Source organism: Giraffa tippelskirchi, chromosome 11, assembly GCF_054371585.1.
Source record: "Giraffa tippelskirchi isolate mGirTip1 chromosome 11, T2T-mGirTip1v1.2.pri, whole genome shotgun sequence".
NCBI classification, from domain to species: Eukaryota; Metazoa; Chordata; class Mammalia; order Artiodactyla; family Giraffidae; genus Giraffa; species Giraffa tippelskirchi.
In genome coordinates, this window is record NC_137285.1 from 25,368,337 (window position 1) to 25,387,895 (window position 19,559).

At 43.5% G+C, this 19,559-nt stretch overlaps 2 protein-coding genes across 12 annotated transcripts in view; both read right to left on the reverse strand.

Moving 5' to 3' along the window:
- RIMBP2 (RIMS binding protein 2) overlaps positions 1–19,559 on the reverse strand; it is a 297,778-nt gene that overhangs the window by 114,609 nt on the left and 163,610 nt on the right. For 5 of the 11 annotated variants that reach the window (XR_014069116.1, XR_014069115.1, XM_081543011.1 and 2 more), the window contains exons 1-2: positions 17,589–17,714; positions 4,948–5,037 (exon numbers count right to left, since the gene is read on the reverse strand). Coding sequence is in view for 1 of the 11 variants with exons in the window: in XM_081543009.1 (XP_081399135.1) it covers positions 4,948–5,037; positions 17,625–17,639 (105 nt within the window). In the remaining 10 variants the exon portion in view is untranslated. Of the gene's footprint in view, positions 1–4,947; positions 5,038–17,588; positions 17,734–19,559 lie in introns of those variants that run through there. The other 6 variants (XR_014069119.1, XR_014069117.1, XM_081543012.1 and 3 more) reach the window with 3 other exon arrangements.
- Positions 1–19,559, reverse strand: part of STX2 (syntaxin 2) — a 330,178-nt gene that overhangs the window by 40,348 nt on the left and 270,271 nt on the right. Inside the window, exon 13 of the mRNA XM_081543064.1 lies at positions 4,948–5,037. Coding sequence (XP_081399190.1) covers positions 4,995–5,037 — 43 coding nt within the window. The 3' untranslated portion in view covers positions 4,948–4,994. The remainder of the gene's footprint in view (positions 1–4,947; positions 5,038–19,559) is intronic.

A 19,559-nucleotide genomic window follows, 5' to 3' on the forward strand; every position in this document is an offset into this window, starting at 1 on the left:
ATGTTGTGCTTTTGTTGTACCTTATAATGTGTTCATTGTAGTAACAACAGAAAGCAATTGTTGTTGGGGAAAAAAAAGCCAAGTTTTATTTGTCTTGAAGACAATGCTTTACAGGATAGCTGAGGATGAGCAAGAATCTGCAGAGGACTTCTGGGCCACTAGAAGGCTCTGCAAATTGTTGGTGCTTGTGCTTTAATACATCAAGTACACTTCATCTCATGCCACGATTGTGGTTTTGCATTTCTTTGACTTAAAGTTTATCCATCGTGTCCCCTTTATGGTCACAATTATGGAATGATTAAGGTCACTTCCCTGGTTTGCAACAATGGAAAGAAAGTTTGTTTGTTGGTTAGGAGGGATGGGGTAGACAAAATGATCGATGGCGGGGGGTGGGTGTGTGTGTGTGTGGACTGAGATAGGCTAAATTAAGGTCCATAAAGAAGTCCACATCCTAATCCTGAAGCCTGTGGATGTTGCCTCATAAGCAAAACAGACTTGGAAAGAGTGATTAAGGATCTTGAGATTGTCCTGGATTATCTTAGTGGCTCCAGTGTAGTAATGACAAGGGTCCTGATGAGAGGAATGCAATATGAAGATGCTATCCTGCTGGTTTTGGAGATGGAGGAAGGGCCCAGGGGCCAAGAAATGAGGGTGCCTCTAGAAGCTGGAAGATGTGAAAACGTGACTCTCTCCTGGAGCCTGCAGAAGGAGTGCAGCCCTGCTGACACCTTGATTCTAGGACTTCTGACACTAACCACTCTGGTTCCAGTGTTTCCACAATATAGAAAGGAGATGAAAAAGAAAGTGTTGAAAACATGAACTTAAACTGGTCTTGGAAATCTCAAACACTAACCTCTCCCATGAAAAAATGCTGTTTGTGGTAATCTCCACTCTTTTCCGGACTTCCCTGATGGCTCAGATGGTAAAGAATCTGCCTGTAATGCAGGAAACCTGGGTCCCATTCCTGGGTCAGGAAGATCCCCTGGAGGAGGGCATAGCAACCCACTTCAGTATCCTTGCCTGGAGAATCTCATAGGCAGAGGAGCCTGGTGGGCTACAATCCATAGGGTCACAAAGAGTTGGACACTACTGAAGCAACTTAGCACAAATGCCCTCACACACTCAATGAGAAAGTAGGCTGAACCTCCAACTGGCTATAAGAATGGCTACCCAGTCTGGGGAGAATTTAATGGGCTCCTTTGAACTCAAGTGAGTAAAAAATTTGGAATCAATTTTTTTTTTTTAAGTTGGGTTTGCAGGCATCAGGGGCACTGACCCATCCTTTGCACTGTGTCCTGGATTCCTGGTTCATTTGTTTCATTCCATAGGGAGGCCTGCCCAGCAGAATTCAACTCAATATTCTAAATAGTTCAATAACCAATTTTGCACCTAAGAGGCAATCCCTTCTGGGCAGGCTTCAGGGAAGACACCGACTCTGCATCCCAGTACATTAATAATTAAGAGCTCTGATCATTAATTTTGTGTACTTAATCAAGGCTACTAAAAAGCAGATTGCAAATCCAGCCTGAGTCAGCTGTGGGAATTGGGAATTCCCAGACTTCTTCCGGAGAACCAGATGAAACACTTCCTCGTGTTTCTGTAAGTCTTGGGGGTGCCGCCCCCCACAATGGATCTTGTGCTGTGGTTGAATTCTTTCACCATCAGCATGAACCAACCCGCCCCTTGTACCTCCCCAAGTTACTCTGGGACACAGACACTGGTCTCCCAAGGCAGTCTTTCAGAACTTGCTGTTTCCCACGGTGACTCCCCTGAAGACACCCTGCTCAGGCACCCCGAGGGAATGCCCAGCCCTGTAAACCGGGGAAGGGGCAGGACAAATATGATGTCTATGGCACCACCAGGCTCCCCACCTCCTCTCTGCAAGCTCTGCTATTCCAGTCTGTGCCTGTGAGTCACTCTGTGCCTTCACAGCCCCCTGCAATGCCGAAGGGAGCTCATTTTCTAGGCCTTGAAGCTTTGCTTAAAAGGTCAAGATGTGAAGGCAGCAGGGGAAGGAGTTTCAAACCTTAATGAAAAAAATTATGTCGGTTTTGGTGAGAGTTCTATGGGAGCAGGGGGGCCCATCAGGGCGCCAGGAGAGCCAGGTTTGGGAATGAGATGTTGGTGATGCTTGACCCTGGGACTCCACCCCGCCACCACTGACCAGCATAGGCAACATCACCACTGGGCTCCTCTGGCTCTGCCCTCACCAAGGAGGACTCACACTCCGGGTGCAGAAGCCCAGCTGAGGAGCAGACAGATGCCCACATGGAGTGAACTTAATGCAAGCGAGGAAGTCATTCTAGGATCGACCCTCCCTCCAGCCAACTCCCCCCAACCCTGCGGTTAGCTTGCTTCACCATTATTTTTCACTTTTGTTCTTGTTTAAGTAAAAAGATGCCAGGGCTGAGAAGGTCACCAAGCCTCATTATGGATTCACACCTCAGGGTGCGTGAGTTTATCAGAGCCTTTCCTGAGAGCAGGTTTGGAAAGGAAAGAGGACAGAAGGCACAGGGGCTGGCAGGAATATGGGGGAAGGGATTTAAAGGGAGGGTTGAAGTCGTACTGAAAGCACATCTTTTTGATAAAATTGTGGTAACATACACATAACGTGGGGCTTTCGGGTGGCTCAGATGGTAAAGAATTTGCCTGCAATGCAGGAGACCTGGGTTGGGAAGATCCCCTGGAGAAGGAAATAGCTACCCACTCCAGTATTCTTGCCCAGAGAATCCCATGGACAAAGGAGCCTGGTGGGCAGCAGTCCGTGGGGTCACAAAGAGTCGGACATGACTGAGTGACTAACACACACATGACATCAAATTTACTGTCTTAATGTTTTCGAGTGAACAGCTCAGCGGCATGAAGTATGCTCACACTGTTGTGGAACCATCACTAACACCCATCTCCAAAACTTCTTATCTTCCCAAACTGAAACTCTGTCCCCCTCAGACACTAACTCCCCCACCCCTAAGCCCCTGCCTCCCACGACCCTACTTCTCTGTCTCTATGAATTTGACTCCTCTAGGGACTTTATATGAGTAGAGTCACACAGTATTTGTCCTTCTGTGACTGGCTTATTTCACTGAACATAATGTCTTCAAGGTTCATCCATGTTGCAGTAGTAGGTGTCAGAACTTCCTTCATTTTAAGGTTGAGTAACAATAGTCCATTGTGTGTATATATAATTAATTCCCAGGTGGCACTAGTGGTAAAGAACCCACCTGCCAACGCAAGAGACTTAAGAGATGCAGGTTCAATCTCTGGGTTGAGAAGATCCCCTGGAGGAGGGCATGGCCTCCCACTTCAATAGGGTTGGCCAAAAGGTTCGTTAGGGTTTTTTGGTAAGATGCTATAAAAAAAAAAAATCTACCCATATATGTACACACACACACACACACACACACACATATATACTGCATCTTATATAACATTTGATAATATTCATTCATAGATGGTCACTTGGGTTGCTTCCATCTTTTGGCTATTGTGAATAATGCTGCTATAAACATGAAAGGACAAATATCTCTTCTTAATCCTGTTTTTAATCCTTTGGGGTATATCTCCAGAAGTGAAATTGCTAGATCATGGGGTAATTCTATTCTTAATTTGTTAAGGATCTGCCATCCTGTTTTCCGTAGTCACTGCCCCATTTTATATTCCCACCAACAGGGCACAAGGGCTCCAATTTCTTCACATCCTCTCCAACATTTCTTATGTACTGAAAAGCAGGTCTTTTTTTTTTTTTTTTAAAGGGGCAAACAGGAAGGCAGGAAAAGAAGTGTACATTCAAAAAAGCTCTATTTTTTGTAGTAAATTGTTAGGACTCAGTTATTCTTTGAAATAAACATTCTGTAATTATGGAAAGTTAAGCAATTAGCAACTCCAAACCACCAGCTGATCATTAACTAATATTCACCGAGCACCTACGATGTGTCCTGAGATAGGTACTGGGGATACTGTGATGAATAAGATGGCAAAGACCTCTGCTACCCAGGAGCTGACATTATTGCAGGGTGGAAGACAGCGAAGTGAAGATGTGATCAACCAACAAAGCGATGAGACACACAAGAAGATCAAACCCGAGTGAAGCCACATAATTAAAGGAAGGGGACGGGTAGCTGGAGGCAGGGAAGGTCTAGCTGAGGAGGCAACTCTAAAGCTGATCCATGAAGAGCAAGAGGCTGGTGGCTATCTGAAAAGGAGGGAGTAGAGTTCTAAGCAGAGAAAGTCATGGCACACTGAGACCAGCTTGGTGGTCTGAGGAGCAAAAAGGTCAGCATGAACAGAACTTCAGGAATCAAAGATGGAGAGGCAGATGACAAGGCTGAGCAAGACGGCAGCCACAGGGAGGAGTTTTGTTCTTATTTTGGGAGAAGGTTTTTACCCTGAGGAGCAACATAGTCTGGTTTGAGTCACAAGATCACTCTAGATTATGCTGGAAACTGACTGTAGGACATCAAGAAGGGAGGTAGGCAGGCCAGTTAGGAGACTGTTTCACACCATTCAGGCAGGAGAAAATGGCAGCCTGCGCTTGTGGGACACAGTGGGATTGGAAATGGGAGGGCTGGGGGCTGTCGGAGAGTGAGGTGTAAAGGGAGCATAAAGGACCACCCAGAGCGTCTTGGCCTGAGCAGTTGGAGGGATGGCCATTTACTGGAATGAGAAAAACTAGGAGAGGCAATGGTTTGGTGGAGAGGACGTGGGAAGTTTTGCTCTGGTCCCTATGTGACCGAACAGGCCACTACGTGGGGATGCCTAGCAGACAGCAAATGAGACATTTCTCTAGGGCTTTGTGCAGTGGCCACATGACGAAATAGAAGAGGTGTGACCAGGGTCCCAGCCACTCTTGTTTGGGTGGAGTTCAGTGCGTCATCCCCTTCCACCTTCCCTGGGCTCCTCCCTGACACCCCAGCTCCCAGGGGCCTGTTGATGGTGGTGGCCAGTTACCTTGTCAAGCTGGCGGGCCCTTGCGGGAAGGCCTGCATAATGGGGCCTCAGGCGATGGTCTCCTTGGGCAGCTTCCTTAAGTGCATTTTCCTAGAACAAAAGGAAAGGGCATCGTGAGATGACATCCTAACACGCGGATGGGGTTGAAGGGTTCTGATACGAAATCAGATTGGGGTTGGGTGTGATTCTGTGATTCACAAGCCTTGCGGCATGGGATGCGTTTCTTCTCCTCTTTCCAAGCCATGAGTTTCCTACTCTATAAAATGGGAGGAGTGATACTTTACGATGATGTTACGAGTGGATAATAAAATAATATCTATAAAGCCTGTAGTGAAGTGTCCAGAAGATAAATCACATCTGTTACATTGTGTGCTGACCTGCACTGCACCCTTGTGTCCTAAAGAGGCAAGAGAACTGCTCTTCATCTGGAATTTATGTCAAGCTCTGACCTGCCCCCTTTCCTCACAAGCACTACTCCAAACATATTGCCATAATAAACAATACAGAAAACACTTAGAGGTTTGTCTTGCTCAAAAAGAAGGCAAAAAAATATATGAGGACTATGAAAGGCTGGAGCACATGTCATGGGTGGAACTCCTGGGACTCACCAGATTCTGAGTCCAGAAATAGGCAGAGAAAATTAGAAGTCCAATTATTTTAGGCTATAAAGAACTGAAAGTGTCCCATCTGAGGCTAGAGACCAAGGTACTGCCTGAACCAAGGCTGAGATCAACTCCCCAGCTCCCAAAGAAGGCCGCCCAGAGCTCTGGCACAGATAAGGTAGTGCAGCGGAGAGGCAGGGAGACCAGACCCACTGGCTCAGTGGTATCACTGTGCAGGAACTCTGAGCTACCAATAATAGAACCCAATTCAAGACCAGGAGCACCCATGGGATGGTACAGAATGACAAAGAAGTAAGACAAGAGCAGAGAGTGAGCACAGACAAGGAAAGAGAGATAGCGGGTAAAAATCTCCCAAAAAAGATGAGTCTGAAAACAGAAATTACAAAACACAGAAAGAAAACTCACACTGCTAAAGAGATTTAACAAAATCAGTAACCAGGATGAATTGACTCCAGAAGAAATAAAAATAATGAAGTGACCTGAAAATGACACATCAGTGAGCAAGTTGAGGGTTCTCACAAAGATAAAGAATGACACCCATTAAAAAGCACAAGGAAGAAGCAACAGGTACAGTTAGTGTCCCACAGTGGAAGGTGAGAGCAATAGCCACCCGCAGTCAGGTCTGCAGGTTTCTTTGCTTGATTCTTCAAGTGTGTTCTCTGTTCATCTCCTAAGTGAGCTCCTCTCTGGGGATCACCCACATCTGAATTGACTTGGGAATCTCCTCTGTGATACTTCAAGAGGTCTGAACTTGGGCTCATTCACATTCATCATAAGAAAGGAACAGGAACCATAGGGTTACAGACACCTCCCACAAGGAGAAAGGGTCCTCCTGCTATTTTCAGGTCCTATATTTCAGTCAAGCCCCTTACCCTAGGCCACAGTCATTACAGTCTCCTCCCCTCTGTGGCATCTTCTGTGTTTGGTTCTGGAGGACAGTGATCCCCAGCCTATGAGAAACTGCTTCCCTCCTCTGAGATGTTCCTAAAGGCATAAATTCATTTCCCTCTTTCTTACATAAAGCAACCACAACGTAATCCCCTGCCGGCTCCTTGGGGGACCTGGAGACATTCTGGGATATCCCACATGAGAACCACTGGCAATCACAAGGGATAGGTACACTCACCCAAACCCCTCCCTCTTGACCTTGGAAGTCTTGGATACCCCAAGGTGGAATAAAGGCAGCCATGTCTCAGAGAATTACAGGAGAAACTTCTTCTTTTTAAAAAGCAGGAGTTGATATTACTACATTTTTAATTTATTTATTTATTTATTTATTTATTTTTACTTTACAATATTGTATTGGTTTTGCATACATTGACATGAATGTACATGTACATGTACATGGGTGTACATGTTTTCCCCTTCCAGAACCCCCCTCCCACCTCCCTCCCCAACCCATCCCTCTGGGTCATCCCCGTGCACCAGCCCCGAGCACCCTGTATCATGCACTGAACCTGGACTGGCAATTCGTTTCACATATGATAATTTACATGCTTCCATGCCATTCTCCCATATCATCCCGCCCTCGCCCTCTCCCACAGAGTCCAAAATACTGTTCTATACATCTGTGTCTCTTTTGCTATCTTGCATACAGGGTTATCTTTACCGATTTACTAAATTCCATATATATGTATTAGTATACTGTATTGGTGTTTTTCTTTCTGGTTTACTTCACTCTATATAATAGGCTCCAGTTTCATCCACCTCATTAGAACTAATTCGAATGTATTCTTTTTAATGGCTGAGTAATATTCCCTTGTGTATATGTACCACAGCTTCCTTATCCATTTATCTGCTGATAGACATCTAGGTTGCTTCCATGTCCTGGCTATTATAAACAGTGCTGCGATGAACATTGGGGTACATGTATCTCTTTCAATTCTGGTTTCCTCGGTGTGTATGCCCAGCAGTGGGATTGCTGGGTCATATGGCAGTTCTATTTCCAGTTTTTTGAGGAATCTCCACACTGTTCTCCATAGTGGTTGTACTAGTTTGCATTCCCACCAGCAGTGTAAGAGGGTTCCCTTTTCTCCACACCCTCTCTAGCATTTATTGCTTGTAGTCTTTTGGATAGCAGCCATTCTGACGGGCATGAAATGGTACCTCATTGTGGTTTTGATTTGCATTTCTCTGATAATGAGTGGTGTTGAGCATCTTTTCATGTGTTTGTTAGCCATCTGTATGTCTTCTTTGGAGAAATGTCTGTTTAGTTCCTTGGCCCACTTTTTGATTGGGTTGTTTGTTTTTCTGGAATTGAGCTGCAGGAGTTGCTTGTATATTTTTGAGATTAATTCTTTGTCTGTTGCTTCGTTTGCTATTATTTTCTCCCATTAAAGATTTTTTTTTAATGTGGGCCATTTTTAGTCTTTATTCATTTTGTTACAATATTGCTTCTATTTTATGTCTTGGGTTTTTGGCCATGAGTCATGTGGGATCTTAACTCCAGGCCAGGGATTGAACCCATACCCCCTGCATTGGAAGGTGAGGTCTTAACCACTGGACAGCCAGGGAAGAGCCCAGGAAAAACTTTAAGGAGGGGTAAGAACATCAGTCCTGAGGTCATTCTGTCTAAATACAAACTCGAGCTGGTTCACGTGTAAGCCCTATGACCTCAGGCAGTTTGCATGGTATCTCTACACTCTCTAAGACGGGAGGATGTGAAAGCACCTACTCAGCAGCCATTGGGAGGATAAAATGAGATGGTTCTCCTAGAGTACCGAGCATTTCCCTGCACACGATGGCGGCTCAAGCAGGGGTCACCTTCCCTACTGGAGGCACCAGTCTCAGTATGCACACCTTCCACGATCTGCCATAACCACCCACTCAATTCCCACCATCACATTCCTCTGCCCCTCCCCTAGAACAGTGGACTGCAAGAAGGCAACATTGGGAAGGGAAGCAGGGCTGACTCTTTCATACAGTTTTCTGGTGGTTGTAGGAAAGTTGCATTCATCAATTTCATCTCTAGTCCATCTCAGTGATTCAAGATCAGCTGCTTAACCTGATGGAATCAATCTTCAAGAGAAAACACCCCAGGATCTAAATCCAGCCCAGGAAGCACCGATCCACAATATCACCAGGTAAAAGGGGAGGAAGGGGTGCACATGGCCATCTACTCCCCAAATTGATCCAAGCATGAGTCTGTACTTGGGGTACCACTTACTGTATCGGTTCTCCCACCTCAAGGAACTAGGAACAGAAAGAGCTGTTGAGAAGCAAACTCAACTCCAAACAACTCTCTGCTCCACAGAAAACAGTTTGGCAGAGGCTAAACCCCCTCACACAGTGATGCTGAAAGAACCTATTCAGCACCCAACATGTCCAGGTAAAAGCCCAGAGAAGAGTGAAGATGCCACTTGAGCTACACGGACTATGTGATTTACTTGCAAATTATAGCATCTCATTTATCCAGACTTGTCATTTAGCCCTGAAAAAGCCCAGAAGTGGGCATGGGGCAGGGGGACACGTGTGGCCTCACCCTCAATGCCGCAGTGACAGCAGACATTGGTCCTCCCTGTGCCTCAGAGTAACAGGGCACAGATGCTCCTCAGACATGCACGTTTCTTGGATTGCTCAGGGGAAAATCCAGAAAATGCCTACTGCTCAGGCTTCCAGTCCCATGAAGATGCTGAGAAGCAGGAAGACTTACCCTGGAAGCTTTCATCACTGACACCGTGCAGGACCAGAGCTGCCCACCCGGGGAAGCTGTCACCGCTCCAATGAAATCTAGCCCTTCTGGATTAATCAGCACCACCAAGGAAGGGCCGCTAAGCAAGAGAGAGAACACCTTACATACTGGTCGCATGCTTGAGACCAGAAGGCCCCCCAAAGATGTGGGCTTTTAGTTGCAACACGACAAAATGAGACTTGCCAACAGGCGCGGGTGCACGAGCTATGACAATTCACAGGAGAAGGAGGAGGAGGAGGAGGATGGGGTGGACTTAATATAATCTGACATTCCTGCTGAGTAACGAGGCTTTTCACAGCCTGGGGTAAAGGCGGCCAGTCACACCAGTGCCCAGATCACAGGTGTGCACACACACTTCCCTGCCACAGAGTGATCTGTGCCCTTCTAGCATCTCCTGTGCTGGGGTTTTGACACTGTTGACTACGGGGCACATCCGAGGACCCAGGAATTGAATCTGACAGCACACGCCCACTGCCTGGAGATGCAAAGCCAGTGACTCATGCATCACCAGGACTGTGATAACAAAGAACTTTCCGAGCACCAGCTGTATGAAATCACCCTCTAAGCTCCGTTTTCTTGACCTGAAATAATGATTGTGAAGAGAGGAAAACCAGCCTCTGTGTATCTGTTCGCTTCTTGGGAAATGGTCCAGCTTCCCTGTCCTTGAGAGAGTCTCAGCATCATGATGGGAGCAGACCAGGTCCTGGATACTTTACATTTAAAACCATCCAGGTAAGAGGGCTTAGGATTCACCAAACAGTGGATGCATGAGAAGGGTCTACCCTGTAGGAATCAAAATGCACGGTTTGTTGAATCTAGTTATCCATAACCACAGATAGAAAAGGGCACAGTCCTTATTTCCACTTTACAGATTAATATTTGGAGGTTAGGATGAACTCTCAGCAGGCTGATAAGAGGGCTCTGGCATCTGAGCTGAAGGCTTCTGGGGCCAGTGACCCCTGAAGCCTGAGTCAAGGGATTAAGTGCAAACTGCCAGTGAGACTAAAGGGAGGACCCAGGACAGAGTGAGAGAAACAGAGATGTTAAAACAGGCAGAAGAAGAGGCTCCTGCAAAGGGATGGTCAGGAGTGATGGGAAACAAGTGTGTGATGTCCTAGAAGCTAAGGAAGCACAAACTTGACAATGACGGTCCCCAGCATCAACTGTTGCCCAAGCCAGGTGAGGACCAAAGATGTTTAGTGGTTGAAGAGTTGAAAGTGTTTCCGATGACCTCCAGGAGAGGCGCTGAGAGAGAACCTTCCTACACTGTTGGTGGGCATGTAAATTGATGCAGCCACTATGGAAGACAGTGTGGATGTCCTTAAAAAACTAAAAATAAAAAAAAACTAAAAAAAAAAAAAAAACTAAAAATAGAGTCGCCATATGATCCATCAATCCCACTCCTGGACAAATATCTGGAGAAAACTGTAATTCAGAAAGATACACACACTGCAATGTTCAAAGCAGTACTATTTACAATAGTCAAACCATGGAAGCAACCTAAATGTCCATTGATAGATGAGTGGATAAAGATGTGGTACATATGTACAGTGGAATATTACTTAGCTATAAAAAAGAATGCAATAATGCCATTTGCAGCAATATGGATGGACCTAGAGATTATCATACTCAATGAAGTAAGTCAGAAAGAGAAAGTCAAATATCATATGATATCATTTATATGTGGAATCTAAAAAAATGATATAAATAAACTTATTTACAAAACAGAAGCAGACTCACAGACACAGAAAACAAACTTACGGTTAACAATGGGAAAGAGAGAGAGGGATAAACTGGGGATTAACATTTACACACCAGTAGCTCAGTGGTAAAGATCTGCCTGCTAATGCAGGAGACGCAGGAGACATGAGTTTGATCCCTGGGTCAGGAAGATGCCCTGAAGAAGGAAATAGAAATCCACTGCAGTATTTTTGCTTGGAAAACCACATGGACAGAGGAACCTGGCAGGTTACAGTCCATGAGGTCGCAAAGGGTCAGACAGGACTGAGCTACTGAACAACAATAAAGATATGAAATAGAAAACAACATGGGTCTACGTACAGCACAGGGAACTATATTCAATATCTTATAAAAACCTATAATGGAAAAGCATCTGAAAAAGAATATATATATATATGTATGTGTATATATATATTTAACTGTATCAGTTTGCTGTACACCTGAAACACTGTAAATCAACTATATTCAATATTTTTAAGTTTTTAAAAATTTTTAAATAAAATAAAAATAACAAGAGAGGTGCTGAGGATGGACTAGCAGAGGTCACCTTGTGACTGATGGGAGAGAAAGAGGTCCAGAAACTGAGAGGTGATAGTTCTTGGAAGAACATTGGGTTGAAAAGGAGGAGTGAGACAAAGATGAACCTCCTAGGGACACGGACGACCACGGGAAAGTGAAGATACAGGCTTTGGAAGCAGCAGTGTGGGAGGTAACAAAAACCAGCAACTCCATCTTTCCACTGCAAGTAAGTGGATGTTGGAGGCAATAGAGCCTCCAGGGAAATCCAGTTACAGCTGCAGGCAGTCATGCTCACGCAAGCAGCAGGAGATGAACACAGGCACACGGGAAACAGCAAGGAGCAGGAGGGGAGCACAAAGCACTTTGGGGAGGAGAGCACTTGAGGGGAGATGAATGAACATTCAATTTCGCTGCAGCTGCAATTCATGGAGCTTCTACTCTGAACCAGGAGCTGATCTAAGCCCTTTGCTTTCTTCTTCTTCTTTCTAAAAGCTCATCCAATTCTCATAGCATCCCTATGAGGTGGACATTGCTATCCACGTTTGGTGCACAAGGGAACTAAGGCACCAAGAGTTAAGTGACCTGAATAAGTAGCCTCCACGTAGCAGGTAGAGGAGAGGGATTTGAGCCCAGGTGGGGCTGCTCATGAGCACTGGACCACACTGATCCCCGCACCCCCAACACCCCGCATTCTTTTTCTGAAGAACAAGGTCCTGCAGCTTTCCTGGTCCTGAGAGCTGTCAATGGGTTCAGAAATGCCTCCAGTTGGGAGGAGTGGGGATTCTGAGAGACCTGGGACAGTGTTCCTTGGGCTGCAGGCTACAGATACAGTCATGAGGGTGGTCTATGAAAAAAAAAAAGGAATTTTTTTATTTCTGTGAAATCTGAAAAAGAATAAATATGAGCATATTCCATGCCTCCTTACCACTCAGTACTGAATTTTTAAAAAATATTTATTATTTATTTATTTGGCTGTGTTGGGTCTTAGCTGTGGCTTGCAGACTCAGTTGCAGCATGTGGATCTAGTTCCCTGAACAGGGATTGAACCCAACCACCCTGAATTGGGAGCCTGGAGTCTTAGCTACTGGGCTACCAGGGAAGTCCCCATACTAAATTTTAATGTCTGCATTTGTGTGTGTGTGTGTGTGTGTGTGTGTCTGCACTGACTTGAACAATTACCATCTTGCCCTCCCCAAGATAATGAAAAGATAACAAAGTCTAATGTAAATGGTGTTTTCATGCACAGTGAAAACCACACACCTTCATGTGTGTCTAGGAATCAAAGATTTTGTAGCAGTTTGAAATGGATCAGCAGTAGGAACATTGAATCAACTTTCAGGCAACTGTCAAAGGGCATTATACTTACAAAAAAAAATTCAGTTTAAGTAAAATAGTATCATCTGACACATTAAGTTACAATAAATTTGGATCTTGAAATTTATTGGCTTCACTCATTTCTTTCTTTCTAATCTGTTCATTCATGTTGGCTTTATGGTTTAGAAAAGCTGTAAACATTTATAAACCAGTTTTATCACTGGGCACATGTAATTACATTATGAATTATAAATATACAATCATACTGTGTTCAAATATACTAAAGACTATGTTGTGTAATGTGCAAGTCTAATAAAGTCATATTATGTAAGAATGATGTAATCATCAATTATAATTATATATAGTAAAAACAATTAAAATCAACACTGGGATGTACTTGATAATATTTTTCTTTCTGAAAAGTCTTCCTGAGTGGTTCTAGGCTAAAGGCATGGTCAGGGAAGATGAAGCGATTGGATAAGAGGAAGGAAAGAAAGGGAACAGGAGTGTATGACAGTGAGTCGAGGGTGAGAGCCACAAGGAAAGGGAGAGGAGATAAATACAGAATGGAACGAGCTTCCTCTGCTCCTGCCCAGGGTCCTGACCATTGCTGAGCCCCATTCCTGCTCCCTGTGGTCAAGGCCCGGGACAGCTCTCTAAGTCATCACAGGCTTTGGAGAAAACATTGGAAACTCAGAGGACCTGGGTTTGCTACCTAATTCTAACATTTACCAAGTGTGGTTCTGGGCAAATTCTTTAATGCTCTGTGCATTCCTGGCAATTTAAATAAGATACAAAATAGATAACTAATAAAAAAAACTTCTGTATAGAACAGGGAATTCTATTCAAGACTTTGTATTGGCCTACATTTGGGGAAAGAATCTAAAAAAGAGTGGATATATGTATATATATATAACTGATTCACTTTGCTGTACAACTGAAACTAACACAATATTGTAAATCAACTCTGCTCCAATATAATTTTTTTTTAAAAAAAGAGATAATGCATATAAGCACACTGTACAGTCTGAAAATGGCAATTTGAATGTGAATGATTGTTTTGCCAATAAAGGGCTGCCTCTGTTTTCCTATAATGCTCTGGGATTCAGGGCAGGGAGAGACAAATCTACATCTCCAAGTCCCCTTCTGCATTCAGAAAAATCCATAACTGTGCATTTGCTTTCACTATGATACATGCAATTCCTTGACCTGTTTGATATTCAGGCATCGTCCATATGCCAATAATGCAATTACAGAGAAGCATGCTGTGCCATTTAAAAGCTACTTTTCTAATATAGGTTAGAGACCAGCTGAAATGGAAAAATATAACACACTAAGCAGGTTCTAATGTAAGTTCATGACCCAGAGAAACATTTGCATTTGAAAAAAAAGCTTCTCTCAGTAACTGTATTTCATTAATTTATAAGTACCTACAATGTGCCAGAGCTTCCCTGGTGGCTCAGTGGTAAAGAATCCGCCTACCAATATAGGAAGAAGGAAATGGCAAACCACTCCAGTATTCTTGCCTGGAGAATCCCATGGACGGAGGAGCCTGGCAGGCTACAGTCCACGGGGTCGCAAAGAGTCGGACACGACTGAGCTACTTTCCTTTACCAATATAGGAGATGTAGGTTCATTCCCTGAGTCAGGAAGATCCCCTGGAGAAGGAAATGGCAACCCACTCCAGTATTCAAGCCTGAAAAATCCTATGGACAGAGGAGCCTGGCTGGCTACAGTCCATGCAATCACAGAGTTGGACACAACTTGGCAACTAAACAACCACAACAATGTAGGCTTGGTCCTACTAATGTTTGTTAAAAATAAATTTAGTGAAATTGATGCTTGGTTCCCATTGGTCACTATCATCAGAACCCAGGCTGCCTCCAAAGATACCTCTTCTCTACCAAAAACGGTGGGATTGTGTTACAGAGAAGAGCCAATTTTGACTCCATGTTGGATCTCTTTCTTTTACTTTAACTTTTGCTTCCCATTGTTTTTGTTCACTAAAAGGAGACTGTTCATACACAGTGGCCTGCCTCAGGGAACCCTGCCCCTCTGCCTGAATGTTAAACCAAAATGCTCTTGTTCAGGACCCTGTCCACCTATGGATGACTACAGGAAGGAAGTTTAAACAGAACTACCATATAACCCTGTAATTCTGCAGGAGGAGAAGGGGACAACAGAGGATGAGATAGTTGGATGGCATCACTGACTCAATGGACATGGGTTTGGGTGGACTCCGGGAGTTGGTGATGGACAGGGAGGCCTGGCATGCTGCAGTTCATGGGGTAGAAAAGAGTCGGACATGACTGAGTGACTGAACTGAACTGAAAGCTATGGTTTTTCCAGTAGTCATGTACAGATGGGAGAGCTGGACCATAAAGAAGGCTGAGAGCCAAAGAATTGAAGCTTCCAAATTGTGGTGCTGGAGAAGACTCTTGAGAGTCCCTTGGACAGCAAGGAGAACAAATCAGTCAATTGTAAAGGAAATCAACCCTGAATATTAATTGGAAGGACTGATGCTGAACCTGAAGCTCTAATACTTTGGCCACCTGATGCAAAAAGCCAACTCATTGGAAAAGACCCTGATGCTGGGAAAGACTGAAGGCAGTAGGAGAAGGTGGCAACAGAGGATGAGATGGTTGGATGGAATCACTGACTCAATGAACATGAGTCTGAGCAACCTCTGGGAGATAGTGAAGGACAGGGAAGTCTGATGTGCTGCAGTTCATAGAGTCGCAAAGAGTTGGACATAACTTAGCAACTGAACAACAACAACAAAGATATATACCACAAAGAATTGAAAACAGATGTTCAAAGAAATCCTTGTACATATATGTTCACAGCAGTGCTATTTGCAATGCCCAAAAGGTGAAAACAACCCAGAGAGATGTCCATCGACTGATGGACACATAAACAAAGTACAGTCTCTCCAATGAATGGCATATCATTCAGCCACAAAAAGGAATGAAGCACTGACATACACTACACGGGGAATGAACCTCAAAAACATCATGGTAAGTGAAAGAAGCCAGACACGAAAGGTCACATACTGTATATGTTTGATATGAAATATAAAAAATAGGTAAATCCTTGACTTTAAAAAATTTGTCACCAGTCCCTCCAGCCACAGAACCTGAAGTGCTATGAGAGAAGAAAGGTTATTCCCCAATCATTTCTCCATGAGGTTCTCCTGTTGAAAGAGTATCTCCCTCATGGAGAGCCACTTCAGACAACTGGTCTCCTAGATGCAAACAATGCTGCATTTGGTCCCCAACCAACAAGCAGCAGACTCCACCAGTGCTAGAGGGAAAAGCTGAGACCTGCTCCTGCCAATTGGACTTTCAGAGACACTTCTTCTATACGTGACTTCAGGAAAACTTGCTGAATTTAGAATCAAATCTTCTCTATCCATCCACCTATTGATGGAAACTTCATTAACTTTTTAGACTGAAGAATGTGTGTGTTTTACTTCAATCTAAAAAGTTAATGAAGTAGCCATCAACAGATGGATGGATAAAGAAGATGTGGAGGGAGGGCGAGGTGGGGAGGGGAGAGAGGGAAAATGGTTTCTGGGACCGGAGTGGGGTTCTCACCCATAGACATTATTTTTGATAAAAAAAAAAAAAAAATCACCCTGTGGTTACTGCCTTCAGAAATGAAGGTGTTCCCAAAATAGGTTGACACTTCTAGTCCCTATACTTAATAATGATTGACTCAATTTATCTCAAAATAGAAGCTCAAGAAGGAAAAGCAAACTCTTGCTTGATTTTATGAATCCTCCTCTGGGAGTGGTTCCCAGAAGGGCTTGAGAATTCTATTTAAGCATCAAAAAATTCACAATCAAGGGAACCCTCCTACACCATTGATGGGAATGTAAATTGGTACAGCCACTATGAAAAATAACATGAATATTCCTCAAAAACTAAAAATAGAACTACCATATGACCCAGCAATCCCACTCCTGGGCATATATTCGAATAAAACTATAATTCAAACAGATACACGCACCCCAAATGTTCATAGCAGCACTATTCAGAACAGCCAAGACAAGGAAGCAACCTAAATATCCATGGACAGATGAACGGATAAAGAAAGATGTGGTATACATATACAACGGAATAAGAAAGAATGAAATAAAGCCATTTGTAGCAACGTGGATAGACCTAGAAAATATCATACTAAGTGAAGTAAGTCAGAAAGAGAAAGAAAAATACCACATGATACCACTTATATGTGGAATCTAAAATACAACACAAATAAACATATCTATGAAATAAAAACAGACTCACAGACTTATGGTTGCCAAGGGGGATGGGGAGGGAGAGGGATGGATTGGGAATTTGGGATTAGCAGAGGCAAACTAGCATATACAGGATGGATAACCAACAAGGTCCTACTGTATAACACAAGGAACTCTATTCAATATTCCATGAGAAACCATAATGGAAAAGAATATGAAAAAGAATATATATGTATAACTGAGTCACTTTGCTATACAGAAGAAATTTATACAACATTGTAACTTAACTATACCTGAATTAAAAAAAATTCACAAGCACACTCCAATTACATGATTGTATATGGACTTTCACTTATTTGGGCTATTTATGAACTGGCTGACTTTGGCAATAATCTATCCCCCAGTCCATCTCCACTACTGGAGTCCAATAAGGTAGCCACCAGCCACATTTGGCTGTTTAATTTTGAAGTTTACTAAAATCAAATAAAATTCCAGGATAGAGTTTAATTACCCTCCTCTTGAGTATGGACTGGGCTTAGAGACTTGCCTCCAGAGAATGCATTCCAGGATATGCTTAGAGAAGAACAGGAACTGTGCAGTGGAAGAACCTGGAAGACACTATCTTAACCAAGAGATCAAGGTCACATCACAATCACATTGTGAGAACATCATCAAATTGACATCATAAGCCCCTTGATATGATGAAATAAGAAAGGAACTTCATCTCTGTTGCACTTTCTCCAAAAACCTATGATGCCAATCTAATCATGAGAAAATCCCAAACTGGGTATATTCTAAGATTCTGAGAAACTCTCAGAAATCTGAGTAGACTAAGAATGCAGGATGACTAGATGCAGTTGTGGAGTCCTGAGTGGGATCCTGGAACAGAGCAATGGGATACCACCAAGGCAATCTGTGCCCAGTTGTAGCTACACATGATGTCAGCTGTAGTTGTGTATTTGCAAATGTTGGAATTGGTCCATGGAATACTCCAGGGCAGATAGGAGAGTATGATTTACCTTACTGACTTTGTCCCTAAAAGTTTTGCCTTCTGCCTCTGTAACTGACATTTCTAAGGGTAGACTTATCTTCCATGAATCCCATTTGACAATGGTGATGCAGGTTGTAGGATGCTGGACTAGGAAGAAGGAATCACATCCAAAGTATCAAGTTAGTGGAGACACAGAAAAAGCAGATTGAGACTTGACCTTGGAGACCCCAGCTCCCTCGCCAGCCAGCTATGTTGCTGTCAGCAAATTACTTAACCTCTCTGTTTCCCTGCCTCATCTGTAGAAATGAGCATCATGACCCATATACCCTTGCAAGGTTATTGGGAAGATTGAAATAAACAGCTCATGTGAAAGATCCCGGTAGACATGAGAAAGAAAACAAGTGTATGTTTCTGATGTCCCTGTGCAGAATTCTCAATCCAGGCTGTATAACATGGATGGTGTATCTCAAATTTGCAAAAGAAAATCTTTTCCTATCACAAATTCCCCAGCCTCAGGGAACAGAGGAAGCATCCTGATTTCTTTGGATGAGGAAATGAGATCGCCTCCCTGTCTGGCATGGAGAAGTCATTAGAGGGTACGTGTCTGTGCTCCAAGCTAAGCTCATATCATTTTGTAAACTTCCCCTTTTGCTCAGGCTGGACTCAAGGTGAGAGTCTTGCTAGCTTCAAGCATGTTTGCTCTTACTCTGTTTCTCTCCAGATAAGATACCGCAAATACATTTTCACTCATGCAGGATCACTAGCCTCCAAGAGCTGACAAAAGCAAAATGCATGCCTGTAGAATCCTTCCATGTAGAGGGGAAAGCCTCAGGATTTCTCAGGATTATACAAGGGAGATTATTCAAAATGGCATCATACGAGTGAAATTGCCCCAAAATGTTTTATGTGACCCAAGTTATCTAGTCATCCACATTTAAAACTGGAAAAATAAACATTTAAAAATGAAGATTTACACTTTCTGCTGAAAAAAATTAGAGACTTTGACAATCCTGGGTCTACACTTCCATATGGCCACACTTAGTCATTAACATCCGTGCTTCTTTTTATCTTTAGTCCTAAGAAAAACATCTATTTCTGCTTTATTAACTATGCCAAAGCCTTTGACTGTGTGGATCACATTAAACTGTGGAAAATTCTTAAAGAGATGGGAATACCAGACCACTTGACCTATCTCTTGAGAAACCCGTATGCAGGTCAGGAAGCAACAGTTAGAACTGGACATGGGACAACAGACTGGTTCCAAATAGGAAAAGGAGTACGTCAAGGCTGTATATTGTCACCCTGCTTATTTAACTTATATGCAGAGTACATCATGAGAATCGCTGGGCTGGAAGAAGCACAAGCTGGAACCAAGATTGCTGGGAAAAATATCAATAACCTCAGATATGCAGATGACACCACCCTTATGGCAGAAAGTGAAGAGGAACTAAAAAGCCTCTTGATGAAAGTGAAAGAGGAGAATGAAAAAGT